Raw genomic sequence first — 14,416 nt, 5'->3', positions numbered from 1 at the left:
AGCAGCCGGTGGAGAGGCCGGGCTGCGCTGTGGGGGCGGCAGGACAAGCGGCCTCCGCTCCCGGCACCGCTTATCCAAGGCTGAGCCTTTCCCGGCTGCCCAGCTCTGGAGAATTCCAAAATTTCAGTTTCCCCGGGGAAACTGAGGCACGAGGGCCGCTGCAGAGCCCCTCGGCTGCACTGGGATGATCCAAGCCCAAACATCATCCCGAAGCCAAAGGATCCTTCGGAAGGGGGCGGGAGGGTGGCGGTGGCTCTGAGCCTGGACACACCGTTCTGTCCCCGGGGGCTCCGGCGGGCGCCGCTCCTTGTGCCACGGGTGCCGCCGGTTCCGGTGGGATCCGGTCCTGCCGCTGGAGGCTCTGCTGCCCTTTCTCCCCGGATTGTTTTCATCCCGGCCTGGATTGGGGCAGGCCCCGCCGGAGGCACATTGAACTTTCCTCTGCATCCTTCACCCTCTTGCTTCACCCTCCCGAAATAGCAGCGCCTGCCTGGAAACCTCTCCAAGGGCTGGCGGGGCCCCCGGGGTGCCCCAAATCTTCCAGGGCTTTTCCCCATCCTCGGGGATGAATGGGGTGATTGTGAGGTGCCCATTCCAACTCCAGGGTCGCAGCCACCCCCGTCGGGACAGAGACCACCAAACACTGCCAGTGCCCTGAGCTGGGAGTGCCCTGCTCCCTGGCTCTCCGCAGAAAGGGCTTCTCTGGGCTTTTCTGGGGTTTTCTGGGTCCTGCTGCCCTGCCAAGGGCTCCGGCTTTATCCATCAGCTGACATTCCTGCGGGAGGCCCCTCCAGGCCGGTTATCCTTACACGGTGGGGGCGCCTGTGGAGCGCCACTCCCGGCTCCCACCCCAGAGCCCACCGGAGGTGGAAGATCCCGTGTGGGTGACACAGACCCCGCTGCTCCTTCCCTTGTCCCCTGAGGGTGTTTCCTGATGTGCAGCGCTGAGCAGGGCCGGGCTGAGCCCCCCAGACTCATCACACCGATGGCCAGGTGGGCTCCCCCATGTCCCGCCCCTCCCAGTGCGGGTTCTTCCTCCCCACCAGCCCCCTCCGTGCCCCGGTGCTGCACCCCCGCCGGTGCGGGACCCCGCTGCTCCCGCCCGGTGCGGCGGGGCAGGTCCCGGCCGGCCCCAATCGCGCTCCCGGGGCTGAGCCGCACCTCGGGGAGGGGCCGGGCCAGGCAGGCGCACGGTGCGGCGGCACCGGGGCTGGCTCGGCTCGGCACAGGGGGAGCGGAGCGCCAGGCACCGGGGGCTGCGGCCGGTGAGCGGGGCGGGGGAGGCGGGGGCGGGCCCTGTGAGACTGAGGGGCACCGGCAACGCCGACGGGAAGAGACCGGGACCGAGAGCCGTCCGCCCCCGCAGCTCCTCCGGCCGGAGGGTTGGGGGCGGCTCCGGCGGAGTTTCGGGGCCAGAAGCTCCGGGAAGCGCCGGGACGGTGCGGGATGGGGGTGCGGGAGGACCAGGAGGGGGGAACCGGCGGGAAGGGCAGGGGAAGCGGGACGGGAGTGCGGCGGGACCGGGCCGGGGGAGCGGGGGAAGCCAGCGGGCGATGCGAGGGACCGGGCGGGGTTGCAGGAGGAGCAGAACTGGGGACGCGGGTGCAGCCGCCGGGGAAACCGGGCGGAGGGTGCGGGGGTACCGGGCTGGAGGTGAGGAGGAAACCGGGCTGGGGATGCGGTGGGAACCGGAGGCGGAGGAGCTCCTGGAACCCGCGAGCACAAGGACTCGGTCCCAGAGTGGTTCTGCGGGTCCCTGTCCCCATCCTGGGGCTGGGGGGTGCCTGGTTCGGGGTGCCCCTTGGGGAACCGGGGCTCCCGGCCCTGGCATGTCCTTGCTGGGGTCTCCTCCCGGTGTCCTCCCCCTGCAATGAGGCTGCAGCTTTCTCGCTGCCTCCTCTTCCCCGTGCCCACCATGGGGTGGCAGGAATGGGGTGGACACGGTGGGGACAGAGACTGGGACTCCGTGCCGTGCCGTGCCATGCTGTGCTGTGCCAGGCTGTGGCTGCCTACGTGCCAGCGGGCTGGACATGCAACCTGCACTGGGCTGGTGCCCAAAGCCAGGGGGAAGTGGGACGGGAGAAGTGGAAAGAGGAACGTGGTGACACGGAGGGACAAGGCAAGGTGACATCCCTGTGCCCCAGTATCACCTCTGCCATCTGGTCTGGGCCCACATTTGGTGTTCCTGGGAAGCCGTCAGGCACTGGAGGAAGGGATCAGGACAGCCCCAGAGAATTCCCGTGTTGGGAGGGATCATGTGGGGAACTGAGAGGCTGAGCCCCTCCTCAGCTGCCACCAATCTCTAGGCGAGATGGGGACGTGTGGCTGCCTGGTCCCATCTGCAGCTCTCTGGCCACGTTGGGTGAGCTCAGCTGGGCCAACAGGGCAGAGCTCCCCAGGACCCCCCTGCTCACCATGGGATGCCCACTGGGGACCACAGGCAGGGATGCTCCAAGCCAGGAGCTGATCCCCATCCCCAGTGCCTGTGCCCTGACCCCACTGTGTCCCACAGGGTCCCTGGATGCCACGGTGCAGGATGAGCACCACGGCCGTGCTGCTGGCCCTGCTCCCCACGGCCACCACGCAGTCCACGCCACCCCCGGGCTGCGGCCAGGACCTCTCCTCCCTCTACTACAACCTCTGTGACCTCTCAGCAGGCTGGGGCATCGGGGTGGAAGCAGTGGCCAGCCTTGGCGTGGTGACCACCTTCGTGCTCACCATCATCCTGGTGGCCAGCCTGCCCTTCGTGCAGGACCACCAGAAGAAGAGCCTGGTGGCCACACAGGTCTTCTTCCTTGTGGGCACCTTCGGGCTGTTCTGCCTGACCTTCGACTTCATCGTGGGGCCGGATTTCTCCACCTGCACCTCGCGCCGCTTCCTCTTCGGCGTCCTCTTCGGCATCTGCTTCTCCTGCCTGCTGGCGCACGCCGTGGCCCTCAACTTCCTGGCACGGCACAACCGTGCCCCGCGGGGCTGGGTGACGCTGGCGGTGGCCCTGTCCCTCTCCTTGGTCGAGGTCATCATCAACGCCGAGTGGCTCATCATCACGGTGGCACGGCCCGAGGGTGGTTCCACGGACCCCTGCCAGCTGGCGGACGCTGACTTCGTCATGGCCCTCATCTACGTCATGGCCCTGCTGGTGGCCGCCTTTGGCACGGCCTGGCCGACCCTCTGCGGCCGCTACAGCCGCTGGCGCAAGCACGGCGCCTTCATCCTGGCCACCACCGGCCTGTCTGTGGCCATCTGGCTGGCGTGGACCATCATGTACTTGTACGGGAACCAGCGTGCCGGCCACAAGCCCGGCTGGGATGACCCCACGCTGGCCATCGCGCTGGTCTGTAACGCTGCCACCTTCCTCCTGCTCTACGTCATCCCCGAGGTGACACACGTGACACGGCGCAGCCCCGAGCAGGCCTTCGAGGACGATGGCTACCCCACACGTGGGGTGGGCTACGAGACCATCCTCAAGGAGCAGAAGTCACAGAGCATGTTCGTGGAGAACAAGGCCTTCTCCATGGATGAGCCATCCTTTGGTAGGGCTCGCCAGGGACCCTCTCACCCCATGGCAGGGCTGCCAGCGGGCACCATCCTCCTGGGGACCCTGGGGGATGTCCCCACCGGGGATGGCAGTGGTGGGGGGGGGGTGACGAGACGTCTGGCAGTGACCTGCCCGGCACTGGCGCCTGCTGCTGTTGTGGCTCCCGAGAACTGGGCGGGCTGGGTGTACCAGTTTGGGCTGAGCCCAGCAGCCGCAGGGAACTCCCTCCCTGGCGTGGGGTGCCCGCGGCTCCTGCCCCTCTGCCCCAGGCCCACGAGACCCTGCAATAACACGGGGTGGTGACAGTCCCAGTGGGTATCATGGGCGGGCACGCCAGGTGTCTGTGCCCCGTGGGGGAGGGAGGGTCCCCCTGAGCAGCACCTGCACCCACGAGACCCAACAATAACAAGCCGTGGCCAGGCAGCAGCGATGCCATCCCTGGGGACAGGAGTGTCCCACAGGAAAGGCACAGAGCTGCTGAGTCAGCTCGTTAAAGCTGCTAACGAGGTACAGGGAGCCCCAGTGGGGTGGCAGTGGCTCCGTGGTGACTGTCCCCATGTCTCAGCAGCCAAGAAGCCGGTGTCCCCATACAGTGGTTACAATGGGCAGCTGCTGACCAGCGTCTACCAGCCCACAGAGATGGCTCTGATGCACAAAGGGACGGTGAGTGTGACACCAGGGCTGGCCACATCCTGCCAGGAGAGACGGGCATGGGGGACAGGGTGTAGGTGGGAAGCTCCTCTGAGCTTCCCTGTGTCCCAATGGCTGCTGTAATGGGGTGGGGACCTTCCAAGCCTTCCACTTCATGGGGTTAGGGTGTTCCTGGTGCTGTGACCTTCCACCCCCGTGTCTGTCCCTCAGACTGAAGGTCCCTACGACGTGATCCTGCCCCGTGCCTCCACCAGCCCCATGCCTGGCAGTGCCAGCTCCACGCTCCGAGCTGAAGACGCCTTCGCGGCGCAGGCCCGGCACTCCAGCATCCCGAGGGACACCCGCAGCTGCCAGGTGGGTGAACGGTGGCTGCAGCAGGGGCAAAGTCCTGCCCTGCCGTGGTGACGGCTCTGCCTGGCACCCAGAGCTCCCCCCGGTGGATCACATGTCCGTGGTGCTGGTGCCACCGCAGTGCCACCCCACTCTGCCCGCAGGTGCAGTCCCCATACAGCAGGAACCGGTGGTGAAGCCCCCGTGACGCAGCTCCCGTGGCACAGCCGTGGCCCCTCCATCCCGCACCCCAGGGCTCGCCAAGCCTCATCCCACCCTGACGTGTGAATCCCACCCCGGCTGGCAGCCAGAGCTGGTTCCTGCCCGTGGCATTCCTGGACACATTCCCAGAGCCAGCGCTCCCACCTGCCCGTCCCACCTGGCCATGGACCCCACATCCCTGCCTCAAGGACTGGCTCCGGTGGGGACACGCCCATTTGTCGCCTCGCTGCCTTTGTGATGCACAGACACCCCAACTTCCCCACGCCGTGGACCCTGCAAAGCTGGGGAGCCCGTGGGACCCCCACCCAGGGCACCCTCAGCACCGAGCCCCTGGCCCCACGCTGACCCCCCCAGCCCTGGGGACCCCGAGCTGAGCTGGGCCCATGCCACTGCAGGGCACAAGGGGACACAAAGCTGTCCCAAGCTCTGACTCCTTCTGTGCCTCTGTTTCCCCATTTCTGGGAAGGGGGTTCTGCTGGGGGTCCAGGGGATCAGTGCCTTGCTGGGGCTGGGGACCAGCCCCCCACAGCTCTGGCCACCCTCTCGGTGCCTTCCCCCCTCGGGGCTCGGGAACCCCTGCAGGGAGTGGGGAGGGAGCTGGGCCCCTCGCCTTCCCTGTGGCTTTCTCTGTCAAATTTCCTTTTTTTCAGGTCACCCCAATAAAGGTGGTTTTTCCTACGACGCTGTCACAGGTGGGCTGTGATGGGGGTCCCAGGTGTCCCCAATCCCACTGGCTGCTCCCATAGGCCCAACCCCATGCTCCCATTTAGGGAAGTGACAGTGAGCACTGGGGGGGCTCTGGGCAGGGTCCTCAGCACCCCCATCCCCCCATCTGGGGCTGCTGGGCTGGGATCCCGTGGGCAGATGGTGCCGGGCAGGAGGTGGCACAACACGGAGGACGTGCCAAGGTCGTGGTGGTTTTCCCGCTCGGATTGCCTTCCCCTCCACAGCCATTCCTCCTCCTCCGGGCAGGAAGCCTGCGGCCAGCAGTGCCATGAATTATTCAGGGTTGGAATGGCTCCGTGGGGGCAGCGGGTGACCCGGTCTCCTTGAGCTGGAGCCGGGATGGCGGCGCTGGGGCTGCCGGTGGGCAGCGTGTGCCCTGCGCGGTGGCCACACAAGGGACACGCAGCGGGAGTGTGGCACTCGCCACGTCCCGGCTGTGCCTTTAGCTGGCACGAGCCCACGCTCCCGGCTCCGGGGACACGGCTGCGGGTGTTTGCAGCAGGATGTTTGCGTGCCCCCCGGGCTGTGCTGCGTCAGCCGTGTTTACCTGTCACCTGTGTTTACCTGGTGCCGAGCGGCAGCGGGGACATTGCCCAGCTGCACCAGGCACTCGGTGTCACCAGGGCTACTGTCACCACAACACGCCCTCCTCCCGGCCGCGGGCACCGCATGGCACAGCGCGTGATCCCCCAAAGGCACCTCCACCTTCCCGGGGGCATCCTGGGGACAGCAAAGCCACCCGAAAAACAAGGTGCAAAGACTGCGGCGCTCCGGCGTGGCAGGGGACAGCGGAGCGGCTCCGGGGCCGTGCCCAGCCCCTCCGGAAGAGCGGGATCCCACCGGCCCCGCCAGCGCCGGCCGCAGCGCGGGGCGGCCCCGCTCCAACAGGGAACGCTTTGTGCCGGCGGGGCCGCGGAACAGCGGAGCCTTTGTCCGGCCAGGTGAGGCAGACACGGCTGCGCCGAGCCGGGAGCAGCCCCGGAGCCTCTCCGGAGCCGGGGGTTGCCCGGGGGGGGTCGCAGAGTGGTGGCAGGTGGCACCGGGGTGGTGGCAGCACACCTGGCACCGGGGTCACCGTGACCAGGGCCAGGCAGGGACACGGGCAGCGATGCCAAGGGCAGGGCTGTGTGTGTGGCTGCAGTCCCGGGGCTCAAGCAGGGTCACCAATAGTGACAATAAAGGCAAGTGACACTGCGCAGGTGAGTCCTGTGGCACGCTCCATGTCCCCAGCACTGCCTCACTGTCCTCCCACTGGGCTGAGCTGGCCAGGCACTAGGGTCTCCTCATGGCTGAGAGGCTCCTGGCCCCACCAGAGCCCTGCCAGGGCTGTGACATGCCTGGGACTGCCACCTGCCAGCACAGCAGTGTCCCTAAGGAATCCCTAAGGAATTGGGAGCACAGACACGCTCACACCACCGGCTCCCACTGGCACTTTTTACTCCAAGCAGCTCCGTGGCACCGCAGGGACCCCACCCCAGTGCTGAGCCGCAGAGTGTGGAGCTGTGGGAAGCCCCAGGGCTCAGCGGCGGCACAAGAGCATCAGGGCAATGTCCCTCTGGAGTCCCAAGGTCCTCAGCCTGGACCGGCCCGGGCACGCTCCCGCTCCAGCTGTTTGCGCCTCTGGATGTCCCTGTAGGCCTGGATGACGCGAGCCCGCTCCTCCTCCAGGATGCGCTGGCGAGCCATGGACATCACCGGGGACACAGGGGACACAGGGGACGCCTGGCTCTGGCCCAGGCGAGGCGTCAGGAGGAGCTGCTTCCGTCCAGCCTGCAGGCAGAGATGGGCCAGCTCAGGGATGAAGGATGAGACACCGGGACTGCACTCCAAGGAGCTGTCACTGTCTCACCGAGGCCACTGCCACTGTCCCAGGTACCCAAGGGCGGTACCCAAAGCTCACCTGCTTGGCAGGACCCTGTCCCCTGGGCCGTGAGGTGATGGTGGGTGGCTGTGTCACCACCTCTCCAAATGGCACCGTATCTGCAAGGGAAGGGGGAGCCAGGGTTAGTGGGAGACCCTCGGGGTGCCCAGCCCAGCTCCTCACCCTGTGCTGGGGGTCACTTCAATCCCCCCACTCCATTCCCACCTTGGAACAGGCTCTTCTCCAGCATGGCCTCCTTCTTCTCCTCCTTTTTCTTCCGAGCTTTTTCCAGCTTCCTTTTCTGAAACCTGAAGAGCCACATTACAGCTCAGGCTCAGGAGTGGACAGGGAGCAAGGAATGAGTCCCTACCCCACGGGAGCCCCCCACATCCCACAGCTTTTCCCCCAGGAGGATGAAGCAGGCTTGTGGCTCTGTTCCCAGAGATCCATCCCCACGGAAAGGGGGCTCACAGACCCCACCTGCACCCCCACCTGCTGCCAAAACCAGACCTGCCCTGCAGAACTGGGCAAGGGTTCAGGCACAGGTATGGCCTGGCCCCATCCGGCTCCCACGGCCTTGCTCTCACTCTTTTTTCCTTTTGGATTTCTCTGGAGCCATCGCCTCCTTCTCAGGCTCCCGCTGGAGCTGGTTCTCCGTGAGGAAGAGGACACGCTGCACCTCCCGCTCCATGCGGCAGATGTAGGAACGCTCCGACTCCCCCTTGCCCCTCCGGAACTTGGGCACGGGAATGTCCCCCGGGGTCTTGGGACCCTTGGACTCCTGCTGCTGTCTCTTCTCTAGGAGAGATGGGCGACATTTCTGCAGAGGTGACACCAGGGGGGTCCCTCCGGCTGGCAGAGCACCGGGGGAGGATGTCCCATGGCAGGATCCAGCCATGCCATGGGCTCCTGGGCCAGGCCTTGGCCACCTGCTCGGGCCACCTGAGTGTCCCACCTGCCGCCCTCTTCTTCCCAGGATCCGGGCGCTTCAGGGCCTCACGGCTCCGCATGAGCTCCCGCAGGCGGAACGGGATCTCCTGCTCGTCGGGGTGTTTGGGCTTCATGTTGTCCTTCTTCTCCTTCCTGGGGAAAACGAGAACAGTGACAGGACTCCAGGGAAGCACCAGGGCCTGGAAGCTGGGACACTGGGATCCAGATAGGGAAGGATGCTGGGATTTGAGCACGGTGGGAAACTGACACTCAGACATGGCTGGACACCAGGACCGAGGCATGGGGAGACATCAGGGTCAGCACGGGCAGACATCGGGACCCGGGCACGGGTAGAGATCAGGACACAGACGCCGAGAACGGGAGCCCTGCCAGGGCCCACCCGCGCCCCGAGACCCCGCGTAGGTCCAGGTCCCAAACCGGGAGTGAGCCCGATTGGATCCCGCGGGCACTGACCTGCTGCGCAGCGGGACGGCCGCTCCATGTTCCGATCCTGCTCGCGCTTTCTGTCCCGGTCCTGTCTTCTGTCCCGGTCCTGTCTTCTGTCCTGGTCCCGCTTTCAGTCCCGATCCCGGTCTCTGTCCCTGTTTCGGTCCCGATCCCGGTCTCTGTCTCTGTTTCGGTCCCGATCCCAGTTTTTGTCGCGGTCCCCGAGCCGGTTTCTGTCCCTGTCCCTGTCCCCGTCCCGGTCCCGGTGCCCGGGCCATGATTCCGCCACTCCTCATGTGGCCGCTCCGCCGCCACTTCCGGATTTCTGGCCCCGCTTCCTATCGCTTATTGGACCAACCTTCCCCACCGCCCCCGCCTTGCTGCGCTCTCCGGGTCGCTATTGGCTGGGAGAGCTGTCACTCAGAGAGGGGGCGGGGCCAGGGCCTGCGGCCGGATGCTGCTGCGGGGGGCGCGGGGGCTGGCGGGGGCGCGCCGGGGGGTGAGCGGGGACAGGGGGGACATGGGGGGACAACGAGGGGCTAGGCACCGGGGGGACACGGGGAAATCCTCGGGAGGGGCAAAGAGGTGTGCTGGGCGTGAGATGTGAACGAGGACGGGGGGCAAGGGGGTGCTGGAGCGTCATGGGGGGTGCTGGGGATGGCGGGGGACAAGGGGGCTTGGGGGATGTGGGGACAAGGATGGAGTTGGGGGGACAAGGATGTGTTGGGGACATGGCTGAGGGGGGTACAAGGGGAGCAGGGCAGGAATTGGGGGTGTTGGAAGGGGGCGATGGCGGTGCTGGGGAGGGGGGTACACTGGGAGCAGGGGGTTCCTGTGGCTGAGTTGGGGGTACAGCAGCTCCGCCGTGCCCCCCAAAATTTACACCAGCATTGGGGGTCTCCTCCTTCCCTGCAGCCCCCAAACAACCCCAGAGAAGGAACCCCAAGCCCCCACCCTTGCAGCCCCCGGGGGCATTCGGACACCACAGCAAAGGCCGGTGGCACCTCGGACACTCCGGGCGGGGACAGCGGGACAGCCACCCCTAATGGTGACAGGGGGGACCCTCCTGCAGCCCCCCCAGTGCCCCCCCCGCCCACCCACTGCTGCGGGACCGGCTGTCCCAACTGTGTGTGGGTGGCATACGTGGAGGAGCTGCTGGAGCGGCACCGGGACGGCGGAGCCCAGGCCTTGGCAGCCGTGGAGCAGCACGTGGAGGACGAGAACATCAAAATGATCCTCAGGATGGAGATCAGGCTGCGTGCCAGGAAGGACTGAGCCTCTCCCCCCCGGGCCTCCCAGACTGGTGGGGGACATCCCTGGGGTGACAGGGTCTGGGTTTGGGTTATTTATAGTGTTTATTGTGTGCTGAGCACGGGATCCCAGGGGTGTCACGCGAGGTCGGGTCACCTCCAGGTGCTGTCTCAGGCCTGTTCTGAGCCCCGGATTTCCCAGGAGCTGGATGCTGTGCCCTCCCCTAGCATGGCAAATCCCTGCCAAGGGCAGGCTGGGGCAGCCCTCCTCCTCCTCCTGTGCTCCCAGCTGGAATTTAAGCACCTTGGGGGGATTTTCAGCACCTTGGCCGTGCCCTGGTGATGGGGAGGGCTGGGGGGCTGTGCCAGACTGTGCCCCAGTGGCACCACAAAGCCTCTTAGGGGGGAGGGCTCGGAGGGGACAGCGTGTGGTAGCGAGCACGTGGGAAGCAGCAGCCTCCTGTCAAGGACACTGGCCCTGTCCCTGGTGTCACATCCTGCCAGGCTCCTCATCTTAAATCCCCATAAACTTGTCCCAAACCCGCCCTACATCCTCGGGGAACTTGCAGCTATTGAGACCCACACAGACCCCCCACACCGTTCTGGGACGAGGTCCTCAAGAAGCCACCAAGCCCTTGAGTGTCACTCACTAATGAACCCCAATTAACAGCCAGGCTCTGCTCTCTGCCAGGGTAGTAGGTGGTTCTCCATGGAAAACACTCCTGCATCCCTTTAATCCTATTTGTTAGAGCCCAGCTAATTGCAATTAGTGGCAAGGGCTGAAGTTCAATTAAAGTGTGCCGAGATTAGTCTGTTTTTAATTGCTTTAGTGCTGGATTAGGGAAGCTTTGGAGTGACACCGATTGTGGGCAGGGTCTGCCAGACCAGGACCCCTACCCAGACTGGGATGGAGGCTGGAATGGGGTTTCCATCACTCCCTTTGGGGTCAGGGGACACTGGGGGAATCTCTTTGGGAATGGGATCCCCCAGGAGTGGAGGCAGGATTCCCCCCACGTGGGATCCACTGCCCACCCAGCCCGGTCAGGGCTAATCCTGACACCTCCTCCCCCCCAGAGCAGAGGAAGGACACTGGATTACCCCTGGGGAAAGAAGGGAGGTAAATAATCCTATTACCCCCGGGCAGGATAAATCTCCCTCCCCGAAAAGCCCCCCAGAACATCTCCAGGCTGCAGGACGGAGGGAACCGGGCAGAGGGAGCAGCTCGGGAATTGGGAATCGTGGGACTCTGTGAGTCAGGGATTCTGGGCTGGGAGGGGACGTGGGGTTGCTTTGCTGCTTTTCCTGCATCCAGGAACAGCTCCCTGGGTTGGATCCTTGTTCCCAGGGCCGTGTCCAGCTCTGCAGCAGGGCCAAATTCCTCATACTGATCCCAGAGGGGGGCTTGTGCCACAAAATTCCCATTCCTCGTGCCTTGGGCCATCCTCTGCTCCCCCTTCCTGGGTACCCACCACCCACATGGGAGGGTCCTGGCAGTGCCCTGGGGGTCCCCTGGTTGTCTGGGGTGGGGGATAAGCGAGGAAGGAGCAGCAGCAGCCCTGGTGCCCCTCAGGATTCCCTTCCCTACCTTTGGGGATTAATGGCTGAGCTGGGCTCAGCATTGTGGGGAGGGGGCTCTGCAAAACCCATCAGGGGCTGGGTGGGCACAGGGTGGGAGGAGAAGCTGGTGCCCCCCATTTCGTTGCAGAGGGTGTGAGGAGCTATCCTGTGCCAGCACCAGACCCCCAGGGAACGCCGTGAGCCGGGGCTGCCAGCCCCCCACAGCCATGAGCCTGGAGCCCCCCAAGCTGGAGGTCAAATCGGCCACCAGGGTGACCGGGGGTCCTGCCACCCCCCGCAAGGGACCCCCCAAGTTCAAGCAGAGGCAGACGAGGCAGTTCAAGAGCAAACCCCCCAAAAAGGGGGTGCAGGGGTGAGTGGAGAAGGGCCCTGGGCTGGGGTGGGTTCCTGCCTGGGGTCAGGCCAGACAATCCCTCTTTCCTTGCAGGTTCGGTGACGACATCCCAGGCATGGAGGGGTTGGGAACAGGTATGGGAATGCCACCCCTTTGGCAGTGGGGGGGTCAGGGGTTGTGGGGGGGTCACACTGCCACAACCCCTGTCCCCTCTCTCCTCAGACATCACTGTCATCTGTCCCTGGGAAGCCTTCAGCCACCTGGAGCTGCACGAGCTGGCTCAGTATGGAATCATTTAGGATTTGGGCAGGCTCACCAGCCCCGTAGTGCTGTGTAGGTCAAGCCCTCCCCTACCTGTGCTGGGGGGGCTTAGCTTGGAAAAATGCTCATTAAACCCAAACGAACCCAAGAGTCAGTGTTGTGGGCTGGGGAGGAGGGAAATCATCACCCACGGCCTGGGGTGGGATGGGCAGGACACAGATGGGTTCAGGATTCTGCCAAGGTTTATTTGGGGCTGGACCAGCACCCCAGACATCCCCAAATCCCCACCCCTCACTCCCACACCTGGACAGCTGCACACCTCAGCAGCAGCACCGGTGGCAATGGTGGCACAGACACGACACGGGTGGGTTCAGGATTTTGACGACGTTTATTTGGGACCAAACCATATCCCAACCCCCCACGTTGCCCTCACTCCCACACCCTCACAGCTGTAATATCCTTGAGCACCCTCAGTGCCATGAGTGCTCCCACAGCCTCCAGCAGCAGCAGGATGGTGGCACCAGCAGCGATGGCCCCAGCCTGGCCCCGCAGCCACGCGGTCAACGCGGCCCCACAGCCCCCCGTGTGCACCACAGCCCCAGCTGCTGCTGCCCCCAGCCCCAGCACCCCAAATCCACACTGGATGTTGGGCACAGAGCCATTCTCCAGCGGGTCCTGGCAGCAGGAGGCAGGGACACCACACGCCTGCACACCTGGGGCGCTGCAGTTGAAGTACCTGCGGGATGGACATGGAAATGTGGGGTCATGAACATTTGGGGTGTGGGGATGGGGTCACTCACACCCCCAGCGTCAGAACCGCACACCAGCCGTGGGTGCCAGTTCATCCCTCTCTTTTCTGAGCCATGCTGGGGCTCCCACCACCCCAAGAGTCCCCAGCACAGACCCCACAAGGAACAGGGGGGTCTTCAGCCCCATGGTGGGGATGGAGTCCCACAAAGGAGGTTTTCAGCCCTGTGGTGTGGATGGGGTACCCCAGTACACCCCCCCTGGCCCCGACTCACGGGTTGCTCTCCCAGTCACGGTAGAACTCGAGGCCGCAGCACTGGAGGCTCCGCTGCACCTCATCCACCAGGAACTGCAGGTCAGGATCGTCCTGGTAGCGCAGGAGGCAGAGCAGCAGCAGATCCCACAGCGCATCCCGCAGCCGCCGCCGTGCCAGCAGCAGCAGGAGCCCCCCCAGCACCTCCAGACCCCCAAAAGCCAGCACAGCACCCAGGAAGAAGCGCAGCAGGCAGGGGCTGGCTCGGAAAGCACCCAGGCAACCAGCCAGGGACACAGCGCTGGCCCCCAGCCCTGCCAGCACAAAGAGCAGCATGGGGTCTGAGCTCAGGGGTAGCCCCCCGGGCAGGGGGCTCTTGGCCAGCAGCCCCCAGATGCCCACAGCGAGGGTCAGCAGCCCCAGCAGGAGGAAGAGGAGGTTCCAGAGGAAGGCTAGGTAGCGCACACAGTGGCTGAAGGGGCTCAGTTTGGGGGGGTCAGGGTACCACACCCCGGGGTCCTGCTCAGCCGTGTCGTCCTCAAACGAGGACGTGTCATCATCATCAAACGAGGAGTAGGGCAGCTCCACCAGCCTGGATGCCTGCACGGACAGAGGAGCCACTCACAGCCCCCCGGAATTGTTCCTCCAGCTCATGGTGCTCGTCCCACAGCCGGACACTGTCCCGGGCTCCTGGAGCCACCCTACACAGCCTTGCTTAGCCACAAACCCACCCACGGTGGTCTGCAGGGGCGCACCCCAAAGACTCCGACCCTAAGGGACCCCCAGATCCATCCCTATGGAGACCCCCAGGGATGCAGCACCCTGCTACCCAGGGGTGGGGGAACATGGGGTGCACGGGTAAGGGGTCCCGGGATTACCTGGGGCAGGAGCCGGGTGCCCTCCCCGTGGGACTGGAACAGGCGGACTCTGCTCAGCGCCATCGCCGTTACCTCGTGCCCGGACCGATCACACTACCATCATGTGAGGGGCTGCGGGCGGGCTTAAATGAGGCTGTGCATGCCCATCGCCACAGCTGGCCCCGATCTCCCCCTGATCCACAGCTGGAGCCGATCCCTCTCTCCAGCCCCGCGGGGCCCCTCCGAGGGCACCGGGGGGGGTGCTGGTTGCGTGCGGAACTAAAGTGCAAGCGCGGCGGCGGGAGGGGACACTTATATATGTAACACCGAGGCAGCATAGGGGACCATTATGGCGGTGACACCGAGGCAGCACAGGGGGACGACTGGTGGTGACGCCGGGGTAGGAACCTTGGTGCGGCGGAACGCGGACG

General features: G+C 65.4%; 5 protein-coding genes across 6 annotated transcripts; 3 read left to right on the top strand and 2 right to left on the bottom strand.

Annotated features, from left to right (window-relative positions):
• Nucleotides 1–1,659: 1,659 nt before the first annotated feature.
• On the top strand, nt 1,660–5,393 carry GPRC5C (G protein-coupled receptor class C group 5 member C). Its single transcript, XM_014887471.2, has 4 exons — nt 1,660–3,533; nt 4,107–4,201; nt 4,400–4,543; nt 4,684–5,393. The coding sequence occupies exons 1-4, from the start codon at nt 2,522–2,524 to the stop codon at nt 4,714–4,716; spliced, it is 1,284 nt and encodes a 427-aa protein (XP_014742957.1). The 5' UTR covers nt 1,660–2,521; the 3' UTR covers nt 4,717–5,393.
• Nucleotides 5,394–6,887: 1,494 nt separating this feature from the next.
• CCDC137 (coiled-coil domain containing 137) lies at nt 6,888–9,035 on the bottom strand. The gene is made up of 6 exons (XM_014887480.2): nt 8,733–9,035; nt 8,284–8,411; nt 7,916–8,126; nt 7,554–7,636; nt 7,368–7,447; nt 6,888–7,237 (listed from the first exon to the last, which is right to left on the bottom strand). The coding sequence occupies exons 1-6, from the start codon at nt 8,999–9,001 to the stop codon at nt 7,040–7,042; spliced, it is 969 nt and encodes a 322-aa protein (XP_014742966.2). The 5' UTR covers nt 9,002–9,035; the 3' UTR covers nt 6,888–7,039.
• OXLD1 (oxidoreductase like domain containing 1) lies at nt 9,020–10,764 on the top strand. The gene is made up of 2 exons (XM_088176760.1): nt 9,020–9,204; nt 9,621–10,764. The coding sequence occupies exons 1-2, from the start codon at nt 9,160–9,162 to the stop codon at nt 9,978–9,980; spliced, it is 405 nt and encodes a 134-aa protein (XP_088032886.1). The 5' UTR covers nt 9,020–9,159; the 3' UTR covers nt 9,981–10,764.
• Nucleotides 9,869–12,276, top strand: PDE6G (phosphodiesterase 6G). 2 transcript variants are annotated; one of them, XM_088176761.1, is made up of 4 exons: nt 9,869–10,008; nt 11,661–11,885; nt 11,961–12,001; nt 12,090–12,276. In XM_088176761.1, exons 2-4 carry the CDS (start codon nt 11,740–11,742, stop codon nt 12,164–12,166), a joined length of 264 nt encoding a protein of 87 aa, XP_088032887.1. In that variant the 5' UTR covers nt 9,869–10,008; nt 11,661–11,739; the 3' UTR covers nt 12,167–12,276. The 2 variants fall into 2 exon arrangements, with proteins under 2 accessions (XP_088032887.1, XP_014742963.1); XM_014887477.2 differs by lacking the exon at nt 9,869–10,008 and adding an exon at nt 10,911–11,203.
• A 221-nt stretch (nt 12,277–12,497) lies between these two features.
• On the bottom strand, nt 12,498–14,271 carry TSPAN10 (tetraspanin 10). Its single transcript, XM_014887429.2, has 3 exons — nt 14,007–14,271; nt 13,151–13,728; nt 12,498–12,864 (listed from the first exon to the last, which is right to left on the bottom strand). The coding sequence occupies exons 1-3, from the start codon at nt 14,067–14,069 to the stop codon at nt 12,558–12,560; spliced, it is 948 nt and encodes a 315-aa protein (XP_014742915.2). The 5' UTR covers nt 14,070–14,271; the 3' UTR covers nt 12,498–12,557.
• Between the last annotated feature and the right edge of the window lie 145 nt (nt 14,272–14,416).

Source organism: Sturnus vulgaris, chromosome 20, assembly GCF_052056855.1.
Source record: "Sturnus vulgaris isolate bStuVul1 chromosome 20, bStuVul1.hap1, whole genome shotgun sequence".
NCBI lineage: Eukaryota > Metazoa > Chordata > Aves > Passeriformes > Sturnidae > Sturnus > Sturnus vulgaris.
Note: the sequence above shows the minus strand (reverse complement) of the source record. Positions and strands in the feature narration are given on the sequence as shown.

What these genes read in the sequence shown, in the direction of transcription:
- CCDC137 (XM_014887480.2), bottom strand. Translation starts at nt 9,001, where the DNA reads ATGAGGAGTGGCGGAATCATGGCCCGGGCACCGGGACCGGGACGGGGA. An exon ending in TGGGAAGAAGAGGGCGGCAG is followed by an intron (nt 8,127 to 8,283) that starts GTGGGACACTCA and finishes CATCTCTCCTAG; the next exon opens with AGAAGAGACAGCAGCAGGAG. An exon ending in GACAGGGTCCTGCCAAGCAG is followed by an intron (nt 7,238 to 7,367) that starts GTGAGCTTTGGG and finishes CTCTGCCTGCAG; the next exon opens with GCTGGACGGAAGCAGCTCCT.
- OXLD1 (XM_088176760.1), top strand. Translation starts at nt 9,160, where the DNA reads ATGCTGCTGCGGGGGGCGCGGGGGCTGGCGGGGGCGCGCCGGGGG. An exon ending in TGGCGGGGGCGCGCCGGGGG is followed by an intron (nt 9,205 to 9,620) that starts GTGAGCGGGGAC and finishes CCTTCCCTGCAG; the next exon opens with CCCCCAAACAACCCCAGAGA.
- PDE6G (XM_088176761.1), top strand. Translation starts at nt 11,740, where the DNA reads ATGAGCCTGGAGCCCCCCAAGCTGGAGGTCAAATCGGCCACCAGGGTG. An exon ending in CCCAAAAAGGGGGTGCAGGG is followed by an intron (nt 11,886 to 11,960) that starts GTGAGTGGAGAA and finishes CTTTCCTTGCAG; the next exon opens with GTTCGGTGACGACATCCCAG. An exon ending in CATGGAGGGGTTGGGAACAG is followed by an intron (nt 12,002 to 12,089) that starts GTATGGGAATGC and finishes CTCTCTCCTCAG; the next exon opens with ACATCACTGTCATCTGTCCC.
- GPRC5C (XM_014887471.2), top strand. Translation starts at nt 2,522, where the DNA reads ATGCCACGGTGCAGGATGAGCACCACGGCCGTGCTGCTGGCCCTGCTC. An exon ending in CATGGATGAGCCATCCTTTG is followed by an intron (nt 3,534 to 4,106) that starts GTAGGGCTCGCC and finishes ATGTCTCAGCAG; the next exon opens with CCAAGAAGCCGGTGTCCCCA. An exon ending in CTCTGATGCACAAAGGGACG is followed by an intron (nt 4,202 to 4,399) that starts GTGAGTGTGACA and finishes TCTGTCCCTCAG; the next exon opens with ACTGAAGGTCCCTACGACGT.
- TSPAN10 (XM_014887429.2), bottom strand. Translation starts at nt 14,069, where the DNA reads ATGGCGCTGAGCAGAGTCCGCCTGTTCCAGTCCCACGGGGAGGGCACC. An exon ending in GCACCCGGCTCCTGCCCCAG is followed by an intron (nt 13,729 to 14,006) that starts GTAATCCCGGGA and finishes CTGTCCGTGCAG; the next exon opens with GCATCCAGGCTGGTGGAGCT. An exon ending in CGTGACTGGGAGAGCAACCC is followed by an intron (nt 12,865 to 13,150) that starts GTGAGTCGGGGC and finishes TCCATCCCGCAG; the next exon opens with GTACTTCAACTGCAGCGCCC.